The 27820-nt window shown below is 43.3% G+C and overlaps 1 protein-coding gene across 3 annotated transcripts in view; it reads left to right on the top strand.

Moving 5' to 3' along the window:
• Window positions 1-27820, top strand: part of vps33b (VPS33B late endosome and lysosome associated) — a 51617-nt gene that overhangs the window by 523 nt on the left and 23274 nt on the right. For all 3 annotated transcript variants that reach the window (XM_063071025.1, XM_063071024.1, XM_063071023.1), the window contains exons 2-9: window positions 99-179; window positions 6619-6680; window positions 8453-8502; window positions 11020-11087; window positions 22190-22235; window positions 25109-25203; window positions 25782-25886; window positions 27267-27363. In XM_063071025.1, the coding sequence (XP_062927095.1) occupies window positions 99-179; window positions 6619-6680; window positions 8453-8502; window positions 11020-11087; window positions 22190-22235; window positions 25109-25203; window positions 25782-25886; window positions 27267-27363 (604 nt within the window). The remainder of the gene's footprint in view (window positions 1-98; window positions 180-6618; window positions 6681-8452; window positions 8503-11019; window positions 11088-22189; window positions 22236-25108; window positions 25204-25781; window positions 25887-27266; window positions 27364-27820) is intronic.

Genomic DNA, 27820 nt, shown 5'->3' with positions numbered 1-27820 from the left:
CTCATGAAATCATTCACAGAGATAGAACTTTGGTTTCTTTGTCTGAATATCGGAATCACTCACTGAGTTTCTTTTCTCACGAATCTGCTTACTGTCAGTTACCGGGAAAGAAGGATTTGTTCATTGAATCTGATCTGATGAGCCCACTGGACCGGATTGCAAATGTCTCCATTCTGAAGGTAGGATGAAACCAAGTCTGAGACCCATTTGTCATCTCTGTCCAAGAACATCGTTTGTGACTACGACCCCATTCCTTCCATGACCCATTACAACCAATCGCACCATCATCTTCCCCTGGGATCCATCTATTTCAGCTTCACATCTTCTCCATTCCTCTCCACCATTGCTATGCATTTGGCTGCCCAGACATCCCACCCTGCAAAAACTCATTTCAGGGAGGTAGCACCATCAATTTGCAGGAGACTCCCGGAACTTCCAGGAGAGGTGGGATGTCTGCAATAGAGTAGCTCCTTAGCAGCTAGCCACCTAGTTTAAATAACGTTAGCTATGCTAAGGAACGAATGACACCTGTTAAACTCACCTCAACATGTCTTTTCCAGTCTTAACCCACCATGGGCAACAGAAAAGTCACTGTTGCAAACAGTGCAGCGAGCAACACTGTCATTATTTCTGACCCCTATCAGGCAGGGGTACACTTTAGTGTAGTCTGGGGTGACATACGTTATATATTTTTCTTTTTTTGAAACACTCTGCCATGGTGCGTGCTCTCTCGCTCTCAAAAAATTCAATTTCCGGGATATTGTATTTAATTTGGGGGCATCAGGGAGCCACTATCAATATGTGGGAGACTCCCGGAACTTCCAGGAGAGGTGGGATGTCTGACTGCCTCTCTAGTACACCACTGGGACAATAATCCTTTCCTCTGTTGCTCTGTTGTCTGAGCTGGTCACCCAGTAAGTTGTGTATTAAATATTGTGAAAGCATCCAGTGTGACGACAGCATGGAACAAATAGATCATCTGGCAATTGAACGCTCAGAAGCACGTAGATATTACTGTTTAACATTTGCCTTCCCGTCAACAGTTATGATTTGTTAGTTAGAGATGCAGCGCGGAATGAGCACTTTTGGCCCAATGATCAGCACTGTTTAGCAACCCACTTATTTAACCCAAGCCTAGTCACTGGAGAATTTAGAATGACCAGTTAACCTACGAATCGGCCGGTGGTGTAGTAGCATCTGCACTGGACTTTGAGGCAAATGGTCCTGGGTTCGAATCCAGCCGGCTCCTTGAACGCTTTCCGTCCCTGCTGGGTTGAGTGTCAAGCTGGCAACTTGGCCTCGTAAAAACAGACAAAATTGCTAAAGAAACGGCAAAGTTGTTGCTCGATGTGCCTCAAGGTTCAGAAAAGAACAACGGTTAACCTACTAACTGGTATGATTTTGGACTGTGGGAGGAAACCTTAGTACCCGGAGGAAAACGATAGGCTTCACAGGGAGAACATAAAACCTCCCTACAGGACACATTGGAATTGAACTCCGAACTGTGACCCCGAGTTGTAATAGCTTTACACTAACCGCTACTCTACCATGGCTAATCATGGTAAGAGACATTTTGAGTGGTGCTGACCTGGCAGGGTGCCAGCTGAATGCACAGATTGATTTAATATTTCAGACATCAGAAAATGTCTGCGATCATTGTTGAATCATTCCTTGCGTTTGGATTTCCAGGGTTTTCTAAAAGTAAAATATTACAGGTGCTGAAAATGTCAAATAAAATCAGGAAGTGTTAGAATTACTCAACATTTTAGGGGCAGAAAGAATTAATGTTTCAGGATGATGATTTTTCATTTGATCTGGGTAAGATCTAGGAGCAGAATTAGACCATTCGACCACTCGAGCCTGCTCCGCCATTCCATCATTAGTGATTTATTATCCCTCTCAACTCTATTCTCCTGCCTTCTCCCAGTAGCCTTTGATGTCCTGATTAATCAAGAACCTATTAGGCTCTGCTTTAAAGATGCTCAGTGACTTACCCTGCTCAGCTGTCTGTGGCAAAGAATTTTGCAGATGCACCACCCTCTGCCTAAAGAAATTTTCCTCATTTCTGTTCTAAATGGGCATCCCTCCATTCTGAAGCTGTGCTGTCTGGTCTTAGACTCCCCCACTATAGGAGACATCCTCTCCACATGCACTCTGTCCAGACCTTTCATAGGTTTCAATGAGATCCCCCCCTGATTTTTCTAAATTTCCTGTGAGTACAGGCACAGAGCCATCAAATGCTCCTCATACAATAACCCTTACTTTCCTTGGATATCTGATCCTATATGTTATTCCTGAGATCATTCTCGAGAACCTCTTCTGGACTCTGCCAATGCTAGCACACATCCTTGCTTAGATAAAGGGCCCAAAACTGTTCACAGTACTACAAGTGTGGTCTGAGTAATACCTTATAAAGCTTCAGCATTATATCCTTGCTTTTGTATTCTGGTCCTTTAGAAAGGAATGCCAACATTGCATTTTCTTTCCTTACCACCAACTCAACCTGCAAATTAACAATTAGGGAATCCTACATGATAGCTGCCAAGTCCCTCTGCACCTCTGATTTTTAAATTTTCTTTCCATTTATAAAATAGTCCGTGCCTTTATTCCTTCTACCAAAGTGCATGACCATGCAAACCTGGCCACAAAAGCCATCAATTCCTTCATCCAAATCATGACATACAACGTGAAAAGAAGTAGTCCCAACACCGAGTCATTCGGCACATCACTAGTCACTGGCAGCCAACCAGAAAAGGCCCGTTTATTCCCACTCTTTGCCTCCTGCCAATTAGCCAATCCTCCAACTATGATAGTATCTTTCCTGTAATACCATGAGCTCTTATCTTGTTATAGGCCTTCTGAAAATCAAACAATATCCAATGAGTCTCCTCTATCCTGCTTGTTATTTCCTCAAAGAATTCCAACAGATTTGTCAGGCAAGATGTCCCCTTTAGAAAACCATGCTGACTTTGGCCTATTTTATCATGTGTCTCAAATCCTCATCCTTAATAATAGACTCCAACATCTTTCCAATCACAGAAGCCAGATTAACTGGCCTATAATTTTCTTTTTCATGCTCCTCCCACTTCTTAAAGAGTGGAGTGGCATTTGCAATTTATCAGTCCTCAGGAACGAGTCCAGAGTGTAGTGATTCTTCAAAGATCATTACTAATGCCTCCACAATCTCTTCAGCCACCTCTTTCAGAACCCTGGGCTGCAGTACATCTGGTTCAGATTATTCAGTCCATTTGCTTCAGACTATCCAGCTTCCCAAGCACTTTCTCTTTAGTAATAACAATGATACTCATTTCTGTCCCCTGACCCTGTTGCATTTCTGGCGTTCTGCTGTTGTCTTCCACAGTGAAGGCTCATGCAAAGTACTTATTAACTTCGCCTGCCATTTTTTGTTCTCTATTAATACCTCTCCATTATCATTTTCCAGCAGTCTGATATCCACTCTCACCTCTCTTTTATTCCTTGTAAATCAGAAAACCACTTTTTGTATCATCTTTTATATAATTGGCTAGCTTATCTTCTTATTTCATCTTTTCTCTCTTTAAGGCTTTTTAGTTGCCTTCCGTTGATTTTTAAAAGCTCCCCAATCCTTTACCTTACCACTAATTTTTGCTATATGATGTGCCCCCTCTTTTGCTTTTATGCTGCCTTTGACTTCCGTAGTCAGGCATGGTTGCGCCATCGTCCCTTTAGGATACTTTTACATCTTTAAGATGTCTCTCTCCTGCACCTTCTGAATTCATCCCAGGAACACCAGCCATTGTTGTTCTGTCATCATCCCTGCCAGTTTCCCCTTCCAATCAACTTTGGCCAGCTCCTCTCTCATGCCTCTGTAATTCCCTTTACTCCACTGTAATACTGATTCATCTGACTTCACCTTCTCCCTCTCAAGTTGTAGGGTGAATTCAATCTAAGGGTTCCTTTACCTTAAGCTTCCTAATCAAATCTGGATCATTATCTAATACTCAATCCAGAATTGCCATTCCCTTAGTGGGCTCAACCACAAGCTGCTCTAAAAAGCCATCGTGTAGACATTCTTCAAATGCCTTCTCTTGGGATCCAGCTCAAGTTGGATTTTCCCAATCTATCTGCGTATTGAAATCCCCCATGATTATCATAATATTGCCCTTTATATATGCCTTTTCAATCTCTTGTTTTAACTTGTGCATCACATGCTGGCTACTGTTCAGAGGCCTATATATATAACTTCCAGCTTTTCACCCTTGCAGTTTGTTAACTCTTCCTACAAGGATTCTACGTCTTCCGATTCTTATTCACTTTCCAAGGATTTGGTTTCATTTCTTACCAGCAGAGCTAATCCACCCTCTACTTATTTGCCTGTCTTTTTTGATACAATGTGTGTCCTTCCCAATTATGATCTTCTTTAAGCCACAAATCAACGACACCCACAATATCTTCTGTGCCAGTCTCTAGCTGTGCTAGGAAAATTATCTACCTTATTCTAAAAGGAATTAAAAATGTTTTTAGTGGGGGAGGAGAGAAAGGAGGAATAAAAAGGAAGGTGTAGTTAGAGGAGTGTGTGTGAATGATACAAGTGATTTAGTGCCGATGAAAGAGGGAGCAATATATGGTGAATAAAAGAGCATTGATTTCTCTAACTTCCATTCATTTCTCCCTCCTCTCCCATTTCTTTTTCCATTTTCCATTCCTGCTCCTTTTCTCATTCCTTTTCTTCTCCTTACCTGCCCATCCCCTCCCTCTAGTGCCACTCCTTCCTTTCCTCCCACCGTCCACTCTCCTATCAAACTCCTCCTCCTTCAGCCCTTTCCCTTTTCCACCTATCACCTCCCAGCTCCTTAATTCATTTCCACCCACCCATTTTCACCTTCACCTGGTTTCACCCATTACTTGCCAGCTTGTACAACCCCACCACCTTTTTCTGACCTCTGCCCCCTTGCTTTCTAGTGCTGACGAAGGGTCTCAACCTGAAATGTTAACGCTTATTCCCTCTCCATAGATGCTGCCTGACTTACTGAGCTCCTCCAGCATTGTGTGTGTTGTAGGGGTGTGTGGGAGGAGGTGTGAATAAGAAGATAAGTACAATTCAAAATGAATGGGAGGAACAAGCCTGCACGCTGGTGAATTATGATACAAGACTGGAGTAATAATATCTGCAATTCATAAACACGAGGTTCTGCAGACGCTGGAAATCCAGAGCAACATACACAGAATGCTGGAGGAAGTCAGAAGGTAATCTGGGCGCCGCAGTGATAGCTATGGTAACAGTATTATAGCTCAGGGTGTTTTGGAGTTCAGTTCATGTGCTGTTCTGTAAGGAGGGTCCCTGCATCCTTGCTATGGAATGCTTGGGTTTTCCCCAGGTGCTCCGATTTCCTCCCCCAGCCCAAAGACATACTGCGTAGGTTAACTGGGTCGTTGTGATTGTCCGGTTAGAGTTAACCGGGGTTGTGGGGTTGCAGGAGTGGCGTGACTCGAAGGGCTGCAAGGGCCAACTCCACTGTATCGCTAAATAAATAAATAATCTTAGGTCAGGCAGCATCCGTGGAAATGAGTAAACAATGGGCTGAGACCCTTCTTCAAGACTGAAAAGGAAGGGGGAACATATCAGATAAAAAAATGGGAGAAGGGGAAGGGGAACAAGCTGGAAGGTGATGAGTGAAGCCAGGTGGGTGGGGGAGGGGGGATGAAGGAGCTGGGAGGTGATGGATGGAAAAGGTGAAGGGCTGGAGAAGAAAGAATCTGTTAGCGAGGAGAGTGGACCATGAGAGGGGCACAAAGGGGAGTTAAGGCCAGAGTGGGAAATAACAGAAGAGGGAAAAAATTACTGGAAGTACAAATTGATATTTGTGCCATCAGGTTGGAGGCTATCTAGACGGAATATCAGTTGTTGCTGCTCCATTCTGAGAGTGCCCTCATCATGGCAGAAGAAGAGGCCATGTCAGAACTGGAATGGGCATTGGAATTGAAATGGTTGGCCACCGGGAAATTCCACTTTTTGCGGATGGAGCGAGGTGCTCCACAAAGTGGTCCCCCAATTTATGTCAGGGCTCAGCAATATCTGGAGTGGTGGGATTCAGCATTGACTGTAATGACCCAGTTAGAAGATGAGGTGTTGTTTCTTGAGCTCTTTTCAAAACATTTAGGTAGCTAAAGACAGAATGGCTGATGCCTTGATGGCAGAATGCTCATCAAGGACCCCCACCACCCAGGCCATGCTGTTTTCTCACTGCTGCCTCAGGAAGCAGGTACTAGAGCCTCAGGACCCACACCAGCAGCTTCAGGAACAGGTAGTACTCTTGAGCCAGTGGGGATAACTTCACTCACCCCATCACTGAACTGTTCCCAAAACCTATGGACTCACTTTCAAGGACTCTTCATCTCATATTCTCAATATTTATTGCTTATTTTTTGTTATTATTTTCTTTTTGTATTTGCACATTTTTTTGCTTTTTGCCCATTCTTTGTGTGTCCTGTTGGATGCGGTCTTTCACTGATTCTATTGTGTTTCTTGTGTTTACTGTGAATGCCCACAAGACAGTGAATCTCAGGGTTATATACAGTGACATATATGCATTTTGATAATAAATTTACTTGGAACTTCACTGTTTTTCTGTTTTGCAGCAACACGATGTGGAGAAGCTGTACAAACTAGAAAATAAGCTGACTCAGGCAGTCAGCGACCAGTGAGTATTGGGTCAGTGGGAAGTGGATGGGGTAGTGGTTGCAGGTATGTAGTTGGGGAGGGGATGGGGAAGTGGTGGCTGTCAGTGATGAGACAGTGCCTTTCCCTTCTCCCTAATGATGTGAAATTAATCAACAATGAAGCTTCACAACAAATGTTTCTTCAGGGACTCAGTTCCAAAGAATGGCAGATGCAATTTAATGCAGATAAAGGGCGTTACGGTGACGTAGTGATTAGCAATGACACTATTACAGCTCAGGGAGTTGGGGTTCAGAGTTCAACACTCTGTAACTACCTGTGAACGTGTGGCTTTCCTCCGGGTGTTCTGGTTTCCTCCCACAGTCCAAAGGGATACTGGTTACTGGATTAATTGGTCATTGTAAATCCTCCCGTGGTTAAGCTGAGGTTAAATCGGCGGGTGGTTGTTGGTGCAGCTCAAAGACCTGAAAGAGCCTGTTGTGTGCTGTATCTCTAAATAAATAACTGTGAGGTGTTGTATTTTGGGAAATTAAAACAGGATAGGAATTGCACTGTAAGTGGTAGGACCCTGCAGAGGTAGAATTGAGAGACCAAGTGCATAGTTCCCTGAAAGTGGCCATTCAGATAGATAGAGTGCTGGACAAGTCACTTGATTACGGCCATAGATACAGGAGATAGCGTGTCCTGTTGCAACTGTACAGGTTCTTGGTGAAACCACGCTTAGAGTATTTTGTGCAGTTCTGGTTGCCCAGCTGTAGGGAGGATGTAATTTAGCTGGAAAGAGTGCCAAGAAAATTCCATGACGATGTTTTTGGGAGTGGAGGGCCTGAGTTATAAGGAGTGGCTGGATAGGCTGGGACTTCTTTCCCTGGAGTTAAAGAGGCTGAGGGGTGACTGTACACAAGTTTATAAAATCATGAGGGGAGTAGATAAGGTGAATGATCAGTCTTTTTCCCAGGATAGTGAGTCTAAAACTAGTGGGCAAAAGTTTAAGCTCAGAGGGGGAAAGATTAAAAGGTCAATTGAAGAACTTTTTCTCACACAGGTGATGGGTGTATGGAACAAGTTGCCAGAGGAAGTGGTGGAGGTGGGTACAGTTACAATTAGACATTTTGATAGATTACAGGGAAAGAAATTTTGTAGTGGGTAGGCTGCAGGATGGGGCGCAAGCTGATGTTTGGCTCCATTTAGCTGATTAAAGCTCCTATCGTTCGACAATTAAAGGGAGACTGAAGCATCAAAGTGAAAGCAGAGGGTGAATGCCGACTGCCTGCCTTTTGATTGGTGCTCTGTACTGGAGAGGGGGAGCCTGCGGCTGCGCCTGGAGAGTGTGCCCAGGTTTTTTCTGCGTTTGGATGTGGACTTTGGACTATAGGCTCTATTTTTCAGTCTTATAGTTTTTATATTCTGTGTTTTTCGCCCGATCTTCTTGTTTTTTTGTGTAGGGAGCGGTATTTGCAGGTCAATGTGCCTGCTTCATTTTTGTTAGTTTTTTTTTTGCGGGAGAAGGGACTTGGGGGTTAATGATCATGCTGCTTTTCTTTTCTTTCTTGGTTTCATGGCTACTGGGAGTACTGAAGAATTTCAGGGTTGTATACTTTGATAATAAATGAAACTTTAACCTTGTGAGACTTAGGCCAAATGCAAGCAAATGGGAGTAGCTCAGGTTGACATCTTGGTCAGCATGGATGCACTGGACCAAAGGGCCTGTTTCTTTTAACATACAACATAACTCTGTGACTCTCAAATCCTGACTGTTTAGTTAATATGTTGTATCCACCTTTTCTTTTGCAGATTATGTTTTCTTGTCCGTCCTCGGATTTCCAGTGTAAAGCATATAGTAGGTAAGATTGGGTCCCCACCCAGAAGTGCTAATCAAAGTAAACGTGAAATAGGTTTGGAACTTCTCATGTTTCAGTCTGGGTTTGGCCCTTGTATACCAATCTTGTCTGACTGTAAATCCCAGGAGCAGAATCATGCCATTCAGCTCATTGTGTTTGCTTCAGCATTCTCCTGTCTTCTTCCCATAACCTCTGATGTCCCTACTAACCAAGAACCCATCAACCTCCATTTTACGTATACCCAATGACTTGGCCTCCACGCCGTCTTTGGCAATGAATTCCACAGATTCACCACCATTTGGCTGAAGATATTCCTCCTCATCTCTGTTATAAAGGAGTGTCCCTCTATTCCGGGGGTTTCTAACCTGGGGTCCACCGATCTCTTGCTTAATGGTATTGATCCATGGCATAAAAAGGGTTGGGAACGTCTGCTCTATTCTGAGGCTGTGCCCTCTGGTCCTAGGCTCCCCCTCAGAAAACATCCTTTCCATATTTACTCAATCTAACTGACCAAGAACTGGAGGCCAACTCAAATTGGGTATATTTAAAATGGGAGGTTGATAGGTTCTTGATTGCTAAGGGCAACAAAGATTATGGGGAGAAGACAGAAGAATGAATTTGAGAGGGATAATAAATCAGATTTAATCAAATGGTGGAGCAGACTCAATGGCCAAATACCTGGTTCTGCTCCTATGTCATATCAACCTCCACTTAAGATATAACCAACGACAGCATCCGTGGCAATGAATTCCTCAGATTCACCACCCTCTGGCTAAAGAAATTCTTTCTTACTCTGTTCTAAAGGGATGTGCTTTTACAAAAGTATATCATTCTTGGAGCTGGAAATGGCTATCAGCCCATTGTGCAGTGCTGTTCTGAAGAGATTAGGTTTCTTTCCACAGGCAGCAGAAAAGCACCTGAGAGGTTTGATGGAGCCTTTTGAGTTAGGGTGCTCACTTGGAGGCTGAGTTTTGATTCTACAACTAGCCAGAGGGAGGTGCTGTGTGTTAGTGAGCAGCATACCAAGCAGTTGCCATGGTCACTTTATCTATTGTATTCATTCTGTTAGGTTGCTGGAACACTTGTCAGCATTTGTAAAGAAACCAGAGGAAAGGCAAAATAAGAAGGCATACTGTTATACAGAATTGTACACAGTTCTCTAGCCTGGCCTGAAAGAAACAAGAGGACTTTCGACCTTTCACCATCACAGAACCTTTTAAGGGGCTTTGCAGTGGACAGTTTTTGAAAAGAAATCCCTGTTTCATTGAAAAGGAGAGGAGTTGCATTTCCGCAGCAACTTTCACAGGTTACATCTCACATTGTTTCACAGTGAATTAGTTCTGCTTGGTTGTAATGTAGGGATTACAGTTTCCTCGATGGCTACACCTGGAAATTCTGTTGTAATGTAGGGAATACAGCTTCCTCAATGACTACACCCAGAAATTCTGTTGTAATGTAGGGATTACAGCTTCCTCAATGGCTACACTGAGAAATTTGTCTGTAATGTAGGGATTACAGCTTCCTCAATGGCTACACCTGGAAATTCTGGTGTAATGTATGGAATACACTTCCTCAGTGACTACACCCGGAAATTCTGTTGTAATGTGGGGATTACAGCTTCCTCAATGGCTACACTGAGAAATTTGTCTGTGATGTAGGGATTACAGCTTCCTCAGTGGTTATACCCAGAAATTCTGTTGTAATGTACGGAATACAGCTTCCTGAATGGCTCCACCAGAAAATTCTGTTGTTATTGATGAAATGTATAAAACATACTATCTGGCTGCATAATGAATGGCTTGTTATGGCACCTGCTCTGCGTATAAGTGGAGAGAGTTGTGGACACAGCTCAGCACATAAAATAAACCACCTTCCCTCTCTGGACTCTGTCTGCACTTCTTGCTGCTTCAGTAAAACAGCCAGCATAATCATAGACCACACCCTCTCCGTACATTGCCTCTACCCCCCTTTCCCTTTGGGCAGAGATTGCAAGTCCTGAAAGCACGTACCACCAGTCTCAAGGACAGCTTTTACCCCACTGTTATCAGACTCTTGAACTGATCTCTTATGCAATAAGATGGACTGTTGGCCTCACAATCTATGCCATTATGTTCTTGCACTTTGTTGTTTACACTTTCTCTCTGTAGCTGTTAGAGTTTATTCTATGTTCTAGTTTTACCTTGTTGACCTCAATGCACTGATCTGTATGAACAGTGTGCAAGGCAAGCTTTTCACTGTATCTTGTTATATGTGATAATAATAAAACAATACCAATATCAAGAGCAAATTTTAATGATTACTTATGAAATTATCCCCAAGCAAGAGGTAGGTGAAACTGCATTCACCAGCGTGTGTGGCCAACTTTAATGGAAGTCTCATCTTATGGGTAATTAATTAACAGGCCAGAAAAATCCAGTTGTACTGCAAGCTTTTTCTTTGCTTTCGGTTATATTCTTCTCAATTTGATTACAGCATTGGTGAATGTTGACAGAGTAAAAAAATGTGTATTTTTCCTTTCAGAGATTGTCAAAGCAGATAAAGCGGATAGCAGGTGGCGCAAATACAAGATCATCTTCACTCCTCAGAAGGTGAGCAGGCAGCACCTCAATTGTATTAGAAACATAGAAACATAGAAAATAGGTGCAGGAGTAGGCCATTCGGCCCTTCGAGCCTGCACCGCCATTTATTATGATCATGGCTGATCATCCAACTCAGAACCCAGCCTTCCCTCCATACCCCCTGACTCCTGTAGCCACAAGGGCCATATCTAACTTCCTTTTAAACATAGCTAATGAACTGGCCTCAACAGTTTGCTGTGGCAGAGAATTCCACAGATTCACCACTCTCTGTGTGAAGAAGTTTTTCCTAACCTCGGTCCTAAAAGGCTTCCCCTCTATCCTCAAACTGTGACCCCTCGTTCTAGACCTCCCCAACATCGGGAACAATCTTCCTGCATCTAGCCTGTCCAATCCCTTTAGGATCTTATACGTTTCAATCAGATCCCCCCTCAATCTTCTAAATTCCAACGAGTACAAGCCCAGTTCATCCAGTCTTTCTTCATATGAAAGACCTGCCATCCCAGGAATCAATCTGGTGAACCTTCTTTGTACTCCCTCTATGGCAAAGATGTCTTTCCTCAGATTAGGGGACCAAAACTGCACACAATACTCCAGGTGTGGTCTCACCAAGGCCTTGTACAACTGCAGTAGTACCTCCCTGCTCCTGTACTCGAATCCTCTCGCTATAAATGCCAGCATACCGTTAGCCTTTTTCACCGCCTGCTGTACCTGCATGCCCACTTTCAATGACTGGTGTATAATGACACCCAGGTCTCGTTGCACCTCCCCTTTTCCTAATCGGCCACCATTCAGATAATAATCTGTTTTCCTATTTTTGCCACCAAAGTGGATAACTTCACATTTATCCACATTAAATTGCATCTGCCATGAGTTTGCCCACTCACCCAACCTATCCAAGTCACCCTGCATCCTCTTAGCATCCTCCTCACTGCTAACACTGCCACCCAGCTTCGTGTCATCCGCAAACTTGGAGATGCTGCATTTAATTCCCTCATCCAAGTCATTAATATATATTGTAAACAACTGGGGTCCCAGCACTGAGCCTTGCGGTACCCCACTAGTCACCGCCTGCCATTCTGAAAAGGTCCCGTTTATTCCCACTCTTTGCTTCCTGTCTGCTAACCAATTCTCCACCCACACCAATACCTTACCCCCAATACCGTGTGCTTTAAGTTTGCACACTAATCTCCTATGTGGGACCTTGTCAAAAGCCTTTTGAAAATCCAAATATACCACATCCACTGGTTCTCCCCTATCCACTCTACTAGTTACATCCTCAAAAAATTCTATGAGATTCGTCAGACATGATTTTCCTTTCACAAATCCATGCTGACTTTGTCCGATCATTTCACCGCTTTCCAAATGTGCTGTTATCACATCCTTGATAACTGACTCCAGCAGTTTCCCCACCACCGACGTTAGGCTAACGGGCCTATAATTCCCCGGTTTCTCTCTCCCTCCTTTTTTTAAAAAGTGGGGTTACATTAGCCACCCTCCAATCCTCAGGAACTAGTCCAGAATCTAACGAGTTTTGAAAAATTATCACTAATGCATCCACTATTTCTTGGGCCACTTCCTTAAGCACTCTGGGATGCAGACCATCTGGCCCTGGGGATTTATCTGCCTTCAATCCCTTCAATTTACCTAACACCACTTCCCTACTAACATGTATTTCGCTCAGTTCCTCCATCTCACTGGACCCTCTGTCCCTTACTATTTCTGGAAGATTATTTATGTCCTCCTTAGTGAAGACAGAACCAAAGTAATTATTCAATTGGTCTGCCATGTCCTTGCTCCCCATAATCAATTCACCTGTTTCTGTTTGCAGGGGACCTACATTTGTCTTTATCAGTCTTTTCCTTTTTACATATCTATAAAAGCTTTTACAGTCCGTTTTTATGTTCTCTGCCAGTTTTCTCTCATAATCTTTTTTCCCCTTCCTAATTAAGCCCTTTGTCCTCCTCTGCTGAACTCTGAATTTCTCCCAGTCCTCAGGTGAGCCACTTTCTCTGGCTAATTTGTATGCTACTTCTTTGGAATTGATACTATCCCTAATTTCTCTTGTCAGCCACGGGTGCACTACCTTCCTTGATTTATTCTTTTGCCAAACTGGGATGAACAATTGTTGTAGTTCATCCATGCAACCTTTAAATGCCTGCCATTGCATATCCACCGTCAATCCTTGAAGTGTCATTTGCCAGTCTATCTTAGCTAATTCATGTCTCATACCTTCAAAGTTACCCCTCTTTAAGTTCAGAACCTTTGTTTCTGAATTAACTACGTCACTCTCCATGTTAATGAAGAATTCCACCATATTATGGTCACTCTTACCCAAGGGGCCTCTCACGACAAGATCGCTAATTAACCCTTCCTCATTGCTCAAAACCCAGTCCAGAATAGCCTGCTCTCTAGTCGGTTCCTCGACATGTTGGTTCAAAAAACCATCCCGCATACATTCCAAGAAATCCTCTTCCTCAGCACCTTTACCAATTTGGTTCACCCAGTCTACATGTAGATTGAAGTCACCCATTATAACTGCTGTTCCTTTATTGCACACATTTCTAATTTCCTGTTTAATACCATCTCCGACCTCACTACTACTGTTAGGTGGCCTGTACACAACTCCCACCAGCGTCTTCTGCCCCTTAGTGTTACGCAGCTCTACCCATATCGATTCCACATCTTCCCGGCTTATGTCCTTCCTTTCTATTGCGTTAATCTCTTTTTTAACCAGCAACGCCACCCCACCTCCCCTTCCTTCGTGTCTATCCCTCCTGAATATTGAATATCCCTGAACGTTGAGCTCCCATCCCTGGTCACCCTGGAGCCATGTCTCTGTGATCCCAACTATATCATAATCATTAATAACAATCTGCACTTTCAATTCATCCACCTTATTACGAATGCTCCTTGCATTGACACATAAAGCCTTCAGGCACTCTTTTACAACTCTCTTAGCCCTTTTTAATGCTTGCCCTGGATTTGTCGGCCTGCCACTTTTACTTTTCCCCTTTGTACTTTTTGCTTCTACGCTCACTTTACACCCCTCTGTCTCTCTGCACTGGTTCCCATCCCTCTGTTGTGAACTAACCTCCTCACACCTAGCCGCTTTAATTTGATTCCCACCCCCCAACCATTCTAGTTTAAAGTCACCTCAGTAGCCCCCGCTAATCTCCCTGCCAGGATATTGGTCCCCCGAGGATTTAAGTGTAACCCGTCCTTTTTGTATTGGGTGAAGAGGATTGGAACAGGGTCTGATGAGAGGGGTTCTCATTGATACCTATCAAATAGTGAAAGGCCAAGATAAAGTGGACATGGAGAGGATGTTTTCAATAGTGGGAGTGTTTAAGACTAAGGGGCACAGCCTTAGAATAGAAGAATGTCCCTTTAGAGAACAGAGATGAGGTGGAATTTCTTTAGTGGGTGGTGAATCTGTGGAATTCATTGCCATAGATGGTGCTGGAGGCCAAGTCATTGGGTATATTTAAAGTGGAGACTGATAGGTTCTTGATTAGTAAGGGTGTCAAAGGTTACTGTGAGAAGGCAGGAGAATGGAATTTAGAGGGATAATAAATCAGCCATGTTGGAATGGCAGAGCAGACCCAATGGGCTGAATGACCTAATTCTGCTCCTGTGTTTTATGGTGTTGTGGTCTATTATGGCTCAATAGGGAAACAAATATATGTACTATAAGACCATAAGATATAGGAGCAGAAGTAGGCCATTTGGCCCATCGAGTCTGCCCTGCCATTCAATCATGGTCTGATCCAGTTCTTCCAGTCATCCCCACTCCCCTGCCTTCTCCCCATACCCTTTGATGCCCTGGCTAATTAAGAACCTATCTATCTCTGCCTTAAATACACCCAATGACTTGACCTCCACAGCCGCTTGCGGCAACAAATTCCACAGATTTACCACCCCCTGACTGAAGTAATTTCTCCGCATCTCTGTTCTAAATGAATGTCCTTCAATCTTGAAGTTGTGCCCTCTTGTCCTAGACTCCCCTACCATGGGAAACACCTTTGCCATATCTAATCTGTTCAGGCCTTTTAACACTCAGAATGTTTCTATGAGATCCGCCCTTATTCTCCTGAACTCCAGGGAATACAGCCCAAGAGCTGCCAGACGTTCCTCATACAGTAACCCTTTCATTCCTGGAATCATTCTCATAAATCTTCTCTGAACCCGCTCCAATGTCAGTATATCCTTTTCTAAAATAAGGAGCCCAAAACTGCACACAATACTCCTAGTGTGGTCTCCCAAGTGCCTTATAGAGCTTCAACATCACATCCCTGCTCTTATATTCTATACCTCTAGAAATGAATGCCAAAATTGTATTCGCCTTCTTTACCACTGACTCAATCTGGAGGTTAACCTTTAGGGTATCCTGCACAAGGACTCCCAAGTCCCTTTGCATCTCTGCATTTTGAATTCTCTCCCCATCTAGATAATAGACTGCCTATTTATTTCTTCCACCAAAGTGCACGACTATACACTTTCCAACATTGTATTTCATTTGCCACTTTTTTGCCCATTCCCCTAAATTATCTAAGTCTCTCTGCAGGCTCTCTGTTTCCTCAACACTACCTGCTCTTCCACCTGTATCATCAGCAAATTTAGCCACAAATCCACTAATCCCGTAGTCCAAATCATTGACATACATCGTAAAAAGCAGCACGGACCCCCGTGGAACTCCACTGGTAACTGGCAGCCAGTCAGAATAGGATCCCTTTATTCCCACTCTCTGTTTTCTGCCGACCAGCCAATGCTCCACCCGTGCTAGAAACTCCCCTGTAATTCCATGGACTCTTACCTTGCTAAGCAACCTCATGTGCGGCACCTTGTCAAAGGCCTTCTGAATATCCAAATACACCACACCTACTACATCTTCTTCGTCTACCCTGATTGGAATTTTCTCAAAAAATTAAAGTAGGTTAGTCAGGCAGGATTTTCCTTTCAGGAAACCATGCTGGCTTTGGCCTATCTTGTCATGTGCCTCCAGGTACACCGTAATCTCATCTCCAACAATTGATTTCAGCAACTTCCCAACCACTGATGTCAGGCTAACAGGTCTATAGTTTCCTTTCTGCTGTCTCCCACCCTTCTTAAATAGTGGAGTATTATTTGCAATTTTCCAGTCATTCAGTACAATGCCAGAATCTATCGATTCTTGAAATATCATTGTTAATGCCTCTGCAATCTCTCCAGCTACTTCCTTCAGAATCCAAGGGTGCATTCCATCAGGTCCAGGAGATTTATCCACCCTCAGACCATTAAGGTTCCTGAGCGCCTTCTCAGTTGTAATTTTCACTGCACGTACTTTGCTTCCCTGACACTCTTGAATGTCCGGTATACTGCAGACATCTTCCACTGTGAAGACTGATGCAAAATATGCATTCAGTTCCTCTGCCATCTCTGCATCTCTCATTACAATATTTCCAGTGTCATTTTCTATTGGTCCTATACCTACCCTCAACTCTCTTTTACCCTTTATATGCTTAAAAAAGCTTTTAGTATCTTGTTTGATATTAGTTACCAGCTTCCTTTCATAATCCATCTTTTCCTTCCTAATGTCCTCCTTAGTTTACTTCTGCAAGTTTTTAAAAGCTTCCCAATCTTCTATCTTCCCGCTAGCTTTGGCTTTCTTGTATGCCCTCTCTTTTGCTTTTACTTTTACTTTGGCTCTGACTTCACTTGTCACGGTAGTGTCCTCCTTCCATTTGAAAATTTCTTCTTATTTGGAATATATACTGACTGGGGATGAAGTTAAACTACTACCAGCAGGTGCTGATTTCCCAGAACAGGCATTTTGAAAACATTTTGGTGGTACCTTACAGATCCTCAGGACCGCCCCCCCCCCCCGCAAAAAACAACTTATAACTAATGAAACAGCCATTGTTGTGATGTGGCCAATTTTAACAACAAGAAGTTCTGATAACGTCACTGAAAACTTAATGGGAACATTAACTGAAACCTGAAAAAAATGAATGTAAAGCCAAAAGGTTTGTCTGCTCCTGAAGTTGCAGCCAGCTGCTTGGTTTAAAAAAAAGCTTAAAATACTGTGTTTTTAATGTCAGACTCATGTTGAAATGGTTCTGTGAGGTGTGTAGCAAGATAAACACAACTGTGACCTTTATTGAGTCAGAATGAGGTTTAATATCACTGGCATATGTCATGAAATTTGTTAATTTGCAGCAGTACTACATTGCAATATATAATACAAAATACCTTAAATTGCAATAAGAAATATATATTTTAATTAAATAAATAGTGCAAAAAGAAAGGAAAAGTAATGAGGTAGTGTACATACCAACAGTGGTTGTATCATAGGCAAATTTATGGATGCTGTTTGAGCTGTGCCTCGCTCCAGACTTTCTTAACAACCCTGTGATGATGATCAGAATGACTTCAGTTTGTGATCTTGATTGAGGAAGTCATATTGAACATTCCTGGACTATGGTCATGCCTTTTCTTACATCCAAAATATATCTCAGTCTGGCTGAATACTTACTTGAAAGGTAGCATCCTTCACCATTGCACTGAAGCTTTGGCCTGGAACCTTCTGCTTAACTCTGTGAAGCAAAACACGAACCCACAATCTACTGACTCAGGAGCTGGGAATTCTGCTGGTGAAATGAACTGTAAAGTATGAAAACTACACGCCAGCAGGGTTAGAGTTTGCTCATGATGCTCCTGTGGTCAAGTTAAGTACCAGGGGTTTGGTCTCTAAGCTCATGTGTCAAGTTGCCAATATAAAGCTGAAGCTTTATAGGGCATTGGTCAGACCACACTTGGAGTATTGTGAGCAGGTATGAGCCCCTTCTGTAAACAGTGATGTGCTGGAATTGTGTGAGTACACACAGAAAATCCACAGACACCTTTGTGACACCAGGGACAAGGCATACAAATCATAAGAGATTACAAGTCCACCCTGTGCATCAACGACGGCGAGGCCTCCCTTCCTGATAGGCTGAATGCTTTTTGTCCACGATTTGACCTATTGAATGACGTAACATCGAGGGAAGCCCTCTCTCCTCTTGAGGAACAGGCACCCTGTCTGGCCGCAACTGAGGTGAGGAGGACCCTAGCCAGGGGGAGCCCACGCAAAACTGCAGGGCCAGACAACATACCTGGTCAGGTGCTGAGGGACCGTGTGGCCCTGCTAACAGGGGTCTTAACGGACATCTTCAATATTTCTCTGAAACAGTTCAATAACCCTGCAGACTTCAAGGTCGCCACTGTCATTCTGGTACCCAAGAGAGCAACAGTAACTGGGCTAAACGATTACCATCCAGTGGCACTAACTTCGACAATCATGAACTGCTTTGACCAGTTGGTGATGGATCGTGTGAAATCCCTCTTTCCAGTTCCACTGGACCCTTTCCAGCTCCACTGGACCCTTTCCAGTTCACCTACCACTCAAACCAGTGCACTGACGATGCCATAGCCTCGGCCCTCCACTCCGTCCTGTCCCACCCAGAAAATGATGCCTTGTGCGCCAGGATGTTGTTCATCGACATCCTCAGTGACTAGTAGGTAAACTGTCCTCATTGGGATTCCAACACCCCTCTCTCCAACCGGAACTTGGGCTTCTTGTCGGAAAGACCCCAGTCAGTCTGAATTGGCAGCTCCATCATGCTGAGCACTGTTACCCACAGGGTTGTGTTCTCAGTCCGCTGCTGTTCACACTGCCAGATCCTTTTCAAACTGCATCGTCAAGTACTACAGTGGTTGGCCTCATCAGCAACAATGGTGAGTTGGCGAGTCTTGTCAAATGATGGAAGAACAACAACAATGAGTCTCAACGCGAGCTGGACAAAAGAGACAATTATGGACGCAGATTGACCACTCTCCATCGCACATCAATGGCTCTGCCGTAGAGCAAGTGAAGAGCACTAAGTTCCTTGGTCTGCACATAATGGACGAGTTAACCTGGACCCACACCTCCTCACTAGTCAAGAAGACACAGCAGCATCTAAATTTTCTGAGGAGATTGAGAAGGGCAAGGCTCCCTGCCCCATTCTAACAACTTTTCTAGATGTGCACCGTCAAGACTGTTCTGAATGGCTGCATCATGTTGTACAGAAGCTGCAAGGTACCAGCCCGCAAAACCCTACAGAGGGCAGTAAAAACCACCAAGACGATCAGCAAGGGTCTCCCTTTCCCCTGATTGTGACATTTACCAGGAGCATTGCAGACAAAGGGTGCAAGGCATTGTTGAGGATCCCTACCACCTGTCCCGCTACCATCAGGAAGGAGGTACAAGAGCATCAGGGCTAGGACTGCCTGATTGGGGAACAGCTTCTTCCCTGGGCTGTGAGACTAATGAATACCCTGCCACCACCGAGGACAGCAAATTGTTTACTGTGCTGCACTTTATTACATGCATTTTGAATTATTTTTTTATTAACCTCTATTTATAGTGTCACATTTTGGTTTATGTGCTGTGTGTGAAATAAGTTGTATAGGTACACAGTGGTCTGCAGGAACGTCGTTTTGTTTGGTTGTATACATATATACACAGTCATGTGACAAACTTAAAGTTGATGATCCCAGGAATGAACGGGTTAACCTATGAGGAGCATTTGATGGCCTTGGTCTTTACTCGCCCATTTTGAAGAATGAGGGGAGATCTCATTGTAACCTATTGAACATTGAAATGGTTATCAAGTGGATGTGAGAGGATGTTCAAGATTCGAGTACATTTATTATCAAAGAGTGTATAAATTATACAATCTTGAGATTTGCTTGCTCACGGGTAGCCACAGAACAAGAAACCTGAAGGAACCAATTAAAAAATAAATGTAAGACTAACACTCGATGCGCAAGAGAAAGAAGATAAAAAGCACGTCGTGCAAACAATTGAAGCCAACAACAGCATTCTGTACCAACAGTGAGTCCTCAGGTCTGAACCCCGGAGGGGGCCCAAAGCCTGGCTTATCAGTTCATCATATTAGCGGGATAGAGCACAGCAGCCGGGGCTGTTTTTATAGCCTCGGTGCCATGGGGACCGCGGAGAATGAGCAAAATCAGCTCTTGTTCCAATACTGTCTCTTCAGTCTACCTGAGCTAACATTTAAATTGACTCAACGATGAAGCAACAAAAAGCTCTGAGTCCTGGAGAAAGGAGCGTAGATCGTGGAGAGCAAGCGAAATCAGCTCTCATTTCCGATCTGGGCCGACGTTTAAATTGTACTTCGCTCTAGGACCGGGGCACTGCTGCTGTGGATTGTTTCCTACAGTGGGGGTGGGGGGTGTCCTATGAACAGAGGGGCTCAGATGTCCCTTTAGAACAGAGATGAAAGGAATTTCTTTAGCCAGATGTTGGTGAATCAGTAAAATCTTTTTTGCCACAGACAGAAATGGAGGCCAAGTCATAGGGTATATTTGAAACTGAGGTTTATATGTTCTTGATTAGTCAAGGTGTCAAATGTTACGTGGAGAAAGCAGGAGAATGGGGTTGAAAGGGAAAATAAACCAGCCATGATCAAATAATGGAGCAGACTCGATGGGCTGAATGGCTTAATTCTGCTCCTGTGTCTTATGGGAGATTTAATTAGTGTTTGCGGCCCGATTGACACTACCTCATTGTCAGGAGTGCAGTTCAGGAGAAACTGAGCCAAGTTCATGCTCGCCTAAGGTTTGTAAAGGGACTGACCTCAAATGAAATGGTGGCTAAATCATTCCACTCTGCTCTGCTTTCTTCTGAGTGGTGTTAGCCTAGTCTATAGTCACTGACCTGTTAGTGTCATTAATCTGTTTAAGTCCCAGTGAGTGAAACCGAGGGCACTCTCACAAGTTCCAGACAGTGGACCTTTGCTGCTGTAGGAAGGCTTGGGCTGTATGGTTATATTCCCAGTCATCCCTGCTGAGTGTTCTGTGTTTGTTTGGGGATCAAGTAACCCCTGGTGATGGTGATGATATGAGTGGGGCCCATAGCCATCCTTTTAGAGTCTGTTTAACCTGCCAGTATAAGCAGTAATTTCTCCAGGAAAAAGCAGTGAGTGGAGGATAGTCACACAAATTACATGCTTGAATCTAATCTCATTCACCTCAGAATCTGGTCATCAGGATCAATTGACCATTGTCATCTTCACTTTGATCAGGCAGCCTAAACCTATGTAGTAAATATTCTTCAACCATGCTAGGGTTTCGGAAACAGCAGTCACCAGGTCCATAATCTTCATCAGCCAAGGTCAAGGGATGGAGCTTGTTAAGCACAGTCATTATTTTGGGAGACCACTCCACTAGACAATGGTGTTCAAAACGACAGTGTGTTGGTATTCAATAGGTGCATTTAATGTCAGAGGAATGTATACAATATACACCTGAAATTCTTTTTCTTCGCAAACATCCACGAAAACGGAGGAGTGCCCTTATTCAAGGGGCAGCTAGGAAATGTCCATCAATAGCTGCATCTTGATAAGGACTATGACAGTAATTGGATGCAGTGGTAGTGTCCAGTTTGTGAAACTCATGCACATTGCAATGACATCAGCCTCTTCAGTGTCTAGGGCATCTGCAAGAGGTGATGCCCCAAGGTAGGATCTGTCATTGAGGACCCTCATCATCCGGGACATTTCTGGGATACCTGCTCTCTGGGAATAAGTACAAGGGCCTGGATACACACTCAACATTTTAGAAACAGCTTCTTTCCCTCCACCACCAGGTTTCTAAACAGTCCATGAACACTACCTCACTATCTTGTTCTCTTTTCCCACTACTTGTGAATATTGTAATTTGTAGTATGTTTTGTGTCTTGCACTGTACTGCTACTGCAAAATGACTGATGAACAACAGTACTAAACTGAACATTTCTAGACTGTTTCAATGTCTCTTATATTCTGTATTTTCACTCATACTTTGCTGTTTGAGCGACATTTTTTTTGCGCACTGGGTGTTTGATATTTTCTTTGAATGGGTTCTCTAGTTTTCTTTGTTTTGTGGCTGGGAAGATGAATTTAAAGTTTGTGTACTGCATACATACGTTGATAATAACTGTACTTTGAACTTTAAAAGCAACAAATTTCATGACAAATGTCAGTGATGATAAATTTGATTCGATAATACGGTGATGGAAATATATAGTAACTAATGTCAATATTTTCCAGTTCTATATGTGTGAGACGGTACTGGAGGAGGAGGGCATCTTTGGAGGTAAGACTAGTTGCTTCTCTAAAATTGCACTGTCTGTTTTCTTGGCCAGGTGGCAGTACTGGGAAAGGAATGTTTGGGTTCCAGTTCTGTTTAAGCTAAACACTAAATTTCATGCTGTACTGAGGAAGGGCTATCTTCCTGAGGATATGTTAAAGCAAGACCAAGTTTGGCTGTCCTCGGGTTTCAATTATTAATGACAGATAACCCAGGTGAAGTGATTCAATTGAACTAGAGCTGACTATAAACTATAACGTACGTACTTTATGATCACTATGATCTTGCACTTTATTGTTTACTGCATTGCACTTTTTTGATAGCTTTTACACTTTATTCCTTATTGTTATCATTTTAACTTATTTTAGCTCAATACATTGGGCCTTGATTTGATCTATATAGACAGTATACACAACAAGCTTTTCACTGTGTCTTGGTAGAACTGCAATAATAAACCAATACCAACAGATGTCAGCATTTCTACTTTAAATTCCTTTGCTGCATCCTCTGCAGTGGGAAGATGGAGCTGCCTCCTGTACCTAATAAAGTGGCCACTGAGTGTATCTTTGTGTCTTGTGCTGCTGTAGCCCATCCACTTCAAAGTTCGATGTGTTATGTGTTCAGAGATGCTCTTTTGTTCAACACTGTTGTAACACATGGTTATTTGAGTTACTGTTACCTTCCTATCAGCTTTAGCCAGTTTGGCCATTCTCCTTTGAACTCTCTCATTAACGAGGCATTTTTTCCCACAGAACTGCCACTCTCTGGATTTTATTTTTTGTTTATCGCACCATTCCCTGTAAACTAGACGGTGTTGTGTGTGAAAGAGACAGAGGATCAGCAGTTTCTGAGATACTCAAAGCACCCCACCAGGCACCAGCTATGTCAAAGTCACTTATATCACACTTCTTCTCCATTCTGATGTTTGGTCTGAACAACAACTAAACCTCTTCACCATGTCTGCGTACTTTTATGCATTGAATTGCAACCACATGATTGGCTGATTAAATACTTACATTAACGAGTAGTTGCACAGGAGTACCTAATAAAGTGGCCACTGAATGTAACTCTTTGGCTATGGCAAATTCTGATTTAAGGACTAAGTCTGCAATTTGAATGTTGTGGTCTGAATTGTATTTGCTGCCCCTGCCCTGTCATTTGATTTTACTGGACGACTACATTTGGTTTTGATTTGTTTGCAAAACTATGCAGATTTGATCATTCAAGCGTGAAATTCAAGAAAAGATCTAGCTCAGTACTGGGCAACTAGGAAACAATCAAAAGGAGAGGTGTGGGCTGTATGGGGTAGATTTTATTCACACAAAGAGTGGTGGATACCTGGAACGCACTGCCATCGGTGGTCGTGGAGGCAAATACAGTAGAGATGTCTAAGAGGCTGTTGGGTAGAATGGATGGTGAAGGCAGGTGTATAGTGATTCCACTTACTGGGCCGTCGGTTAATTGGGGCAGCCATTTAATGGATCAACTCTTAAAGAACAAAAACCAAATAGAGAAAATAGCCTGGATTCCCTTTGGTTTCTTTTGGACACTATGCTGTTTAATTGAGGCAGGAGACTGTTGGCGAATAGTTTCTAACTCGCATCAGTCACATGCGTTTGTGTGGCTGTTCGACGCTACACTGTGCTTTGAGTGATCAGTTTTTAAATAGATTAGATTATGAGGACACGCAGTTTTCTTTTATTGTAATTTAGTAATGCTTGCATTAAGAAATGATACAATGTTCCTCCAGTGTGATATCACAGAAACACAAGACAGACCAAGACTGAAAAACTGACAAAAACCACATAATTATAACATATAGTTACAACAGTGCAAAGCAATACTGTAATTTGATAGAACAGACCTTGGGCATGGTCAAAAAAAGTCTCAAAGTCTCTCGGAAGTCCCAACATCTCACGCAGACGGTAGAAGGAAGAAAAACTCTCCCTGCCATGAACCTCCAGCGCAGCAAACTTGCCGATGCAGCACCCTGGAAGCACCCGACCACAGACCGATTCTTAGTCGGTCCGAAAACTTCGAGTGTCCAACCAGCCCTCCGACACTGAGCACCGAGCACCATCTCTGCCGAGCGCTTCGACCCTAGCCCCGGCCGCCAGCAACAGGCAAAGCTAAGGATTTGGGGCCTTCCCTCCGGAGATTCTCGATCGCACAGTAGCAGCGGCAGTGAAGCGGGCATTTTCAGAAGTTTCTCCAGATGTTCCTCCGTGCTTCTCATGTCCGTCTCCATCAAATCAGGATCGTGCACAGCCCCATTTAACAAATATATCATTTCACCGGAGAGGCCGCGCGCGCTGTGTCGCACCGCCATCTTCTCCTCCCTCCTTTGTATGGGGTAAATTTTATTCACACAAAGAGTGGTGGGTACCTGGAATGCACTGCCATGGGTGGTCGTGGCGGCAAATACAGTAGAGATGTTTAAGAGGCTGTTGGATAGAATGGATGGTGTACAATGATAGCGTCACTTGATTGTGTTTGTGTTCAAAAAGCAATGATTTTTGTCACTGATTGTTGGTGAGAAATAAGCAGTAAAACATTTCAGAACTATTTTCCTCACTGCAGTTTCAAGCATTCCGACTAATACCGAGTTTTATAGTATGGAGAGATATTGGTAATGTTCTAATTTGTTTTGTGTTTAATTTAAATACATAAATTGTTACTCAGTTAAGAGGTAGCTTGTCTTTTTTTTATACCAATTAACTGGAATCCATTGTATTAGTTTAGGCATCCATTCACTTACTAGGTTAATTAGGTCGACACAGCATTGTGAAGAGCCTGTTCCTGTACTGGACTATTCTGTGTTCTAATCTAGATTTGGTGTTTTTAAGCATTTTGTAATCATTTTATAACTTGTTTTGCAGATGTGACATGTGATGAGTGGTCCTTTCACCTACTCCCCCTGGATGATGACATCATAAGCATGGAGTTGCCTGAGTATTTCCGTGACTATTTTTTGGTGAGCGGTGTGCTTTACGTTCTTGTTATTCGTCCAAACTCCTGTCTGCCCATTCTCCTTGCCTGGAGCTCTCCATGCAGTGAACTGTCCCGAGGTGCTTCGTTTGCGTGCTTTCAAACAGCCTGAGTTGGGTAAGGCAGGTGGAGGTAGGCTTCCAGCAGCACCTTATGGAGGAATGCTAAACCTATTTTGTTTGGTTTGCCCAGTTGTATGTTTGTGATCTTCTGCTGCTGTAGCATGTGCTTGGGTAGGCTGCAAGTGTCACCATGCTTCCAGTGCCAACAAAGCATACCCACAACTTACCAGCCCTAACAGTTATGTCTTTGGAATGGGGGAGGATACTGGAACATCTGGGGGAAACCCATGTAGTCATGGGGGGAGCGTACAAGCTGTTTACAAACTTTGGTAGGAGTTGAACCCCATTCACCATCACTGTTTCGGTAGTGTTATGCTAACCGCTATACCACCATGCTGCCCCATATGTCACATTCTAGGATCGTGCTTTAGAATGTTATTGAGGTTGGGGCTCAGGCTGATGCAGAATCTGACAACTTAAATGCCACTGTGTTTGCCCTCAGGAAGGTGACCATCGCTGGATGTATACAGTGGCAAAGGCTTTGCACACATTGCACTCTCTGTTTGGACCATTCTCCAAGACCTACGGGATTGGTCGCTGTGCAAAGGTAATAGAGCATGAAATTAGAATGAAAGTGGATCAACCCTAGAAATCTTATTCAAGGGATATCATAAGACAGGCAGATAGAATATCATATGTCCGTTCATCTAGTAAACATTGTAACTTGTGCTAGTGAAGCTGATTGGCATTTACTTAGTGTTGTTTGCTACAGACATTGGTCTGTTAGGATTCAGGTCTCAGAGATAAAATGTTACTGTCCAACCCTGAGCAGCATCTAATCCCATAACATCAGAATTAACCAGGATTTAGGTGTCAATTTATATCATGTGTTCAAGCCAAGTGGGCCATGAAGTCTCTGCCTTCTGATTATCAGTTGACAACATTAAATGCAGTTCTTTTGCCAGTGTAATCCTAATCTGTCCTACATGAGGACTTTGATGATGACAAGGATTCTACGTGCATTGAGGTTTCAGGATCTCTGTTCAGATCCTGATGTGCACTGATTCACACATACATCATGTTTTAAGTCAATTCCGGGCTTCGAGGTTATCTAGAAAATGGACATTTGCAATATGAATTTCAGACAGAGTGTGTAGAGGGAGCTTTATTTTGTATCTAACCTGTGTTGTCTTGCTCTCGCCCTCTTTGGAAGCTTTAGAGAGGGTGCGGAGGAGACTTACCAGGATGCTGCTGGGATTAGAGATCATGTCTTATGAAGACAGGTTGAGCAAACCAGGGCTTTTTTCTTTGGAGCGAAGAAGGATGAGAGGTGACTTAACAACAAGATAAGAGGTATAGATATAGTGGACAGCCAGAGATTTTTTCACAGTGTGGAAATGGCTAATACAAGGGGGCAAAATTTTAAAATGATTGGAAGGAAGTATGGGGGAATATTAGAATTTTTTTTTGCATAAAGTGAGGTAGGTGTGTGGAGCACCATGCAGGGATGGTGGTAGAGGACATTTAAGAGACTCCTCGATAAGCACATGGATGATAGAAGAATGGAGGACTTTGATAGATTGATCTTAGAGTAAGTTATAAGGTCAGCACCACATTGTGGGCTGAAGGGCCTGTACTGTGCTGTAGTGTTCAATGTTCCATGATGAAGGGAATTTCAAACAATTTTTAACCTGTTGTGGCAGTATTTTGGGCCAGTGTAGAGGGTGTTTCTCTCCCTTGTATACATTGCATTTAGAATTCTTGTTCTCTTTCCAATGTTTGCACTTGTGCTGTCACGCTCTCGTGATTTCACTGTCTTGGTTCCTCATTCACTGTCACCTCTTACTCTTTTCTCCCTCTTCTTTTCTTTCTCTCACTTCCCACTGAGTTCTCTGATTTGCTCTTTCTCTCCTTACAAGTGCTGTTTCTCATTACGCCCTTCGTGGTTCGGCCCTGTTTTCACACCCACCTGTTCTTTTTGGTTTAGATGACCTACCAGTTGTGGAAAGAAATTGTGGAGGAGGTAGAGGATGAACGGAAACCAGAGCCGGCCAGCATTGGTCGAGTTTTCTTCATTGACCGAGGTGCAACAGCATTAAGTACAAAAAGTGATGACTTCCGTTAGAATCACCGCAGACCAAAACCCTTGCACTCTGCTGCAGCTTATAAAGCCACTAATGAATTACAAATATCTGGTGAATCTTTAGTATGTAATGCTCATGTTCACCAATGATTAAGGTAGATCTGCGCTTGGCCTATAAAGAGCATCCCTCCCACTCCCATAGTATCAGCATAGACTTGCCCATCCACCTGTTGGGTGTTGTGTCTTTTCTACCGTATAGGTAGGTTGAGGCACTAGAGACGAGCCAGGAAGCGGGACGCTTCTGCTGTGGGCCGTGTCTGAATCAGTATCAGGTTTATTATCACTGCCATGTCATAAAATTTGTTATTTTTGTGGCAGCAATACATAAAATAAAGTACCTGTTACAATAAGAAGTATAAAAATAATTAGTAGTGCAAGATAGTGAGGTAACATTCATG

Source organism: Mobula hypostoma, chromosome 18, assembly GCF_963921235.1.
Source record: "Mobula hypostoma chromosome 18, sMobHyp1.1, whole genome shotgun sequence".
Lineage (NCBI taxonomy): Eukaryota > Metazoa > Chordata > Chondrichthyes > Myliobatiformes > Myliobatidae > Mobula > Mobula hypostoma.
The sequence above is the reverse complement of the archived record's forward strand: the minus strand, read 5'-3'. Positions and strand labels throughout refer to the sequence as shown.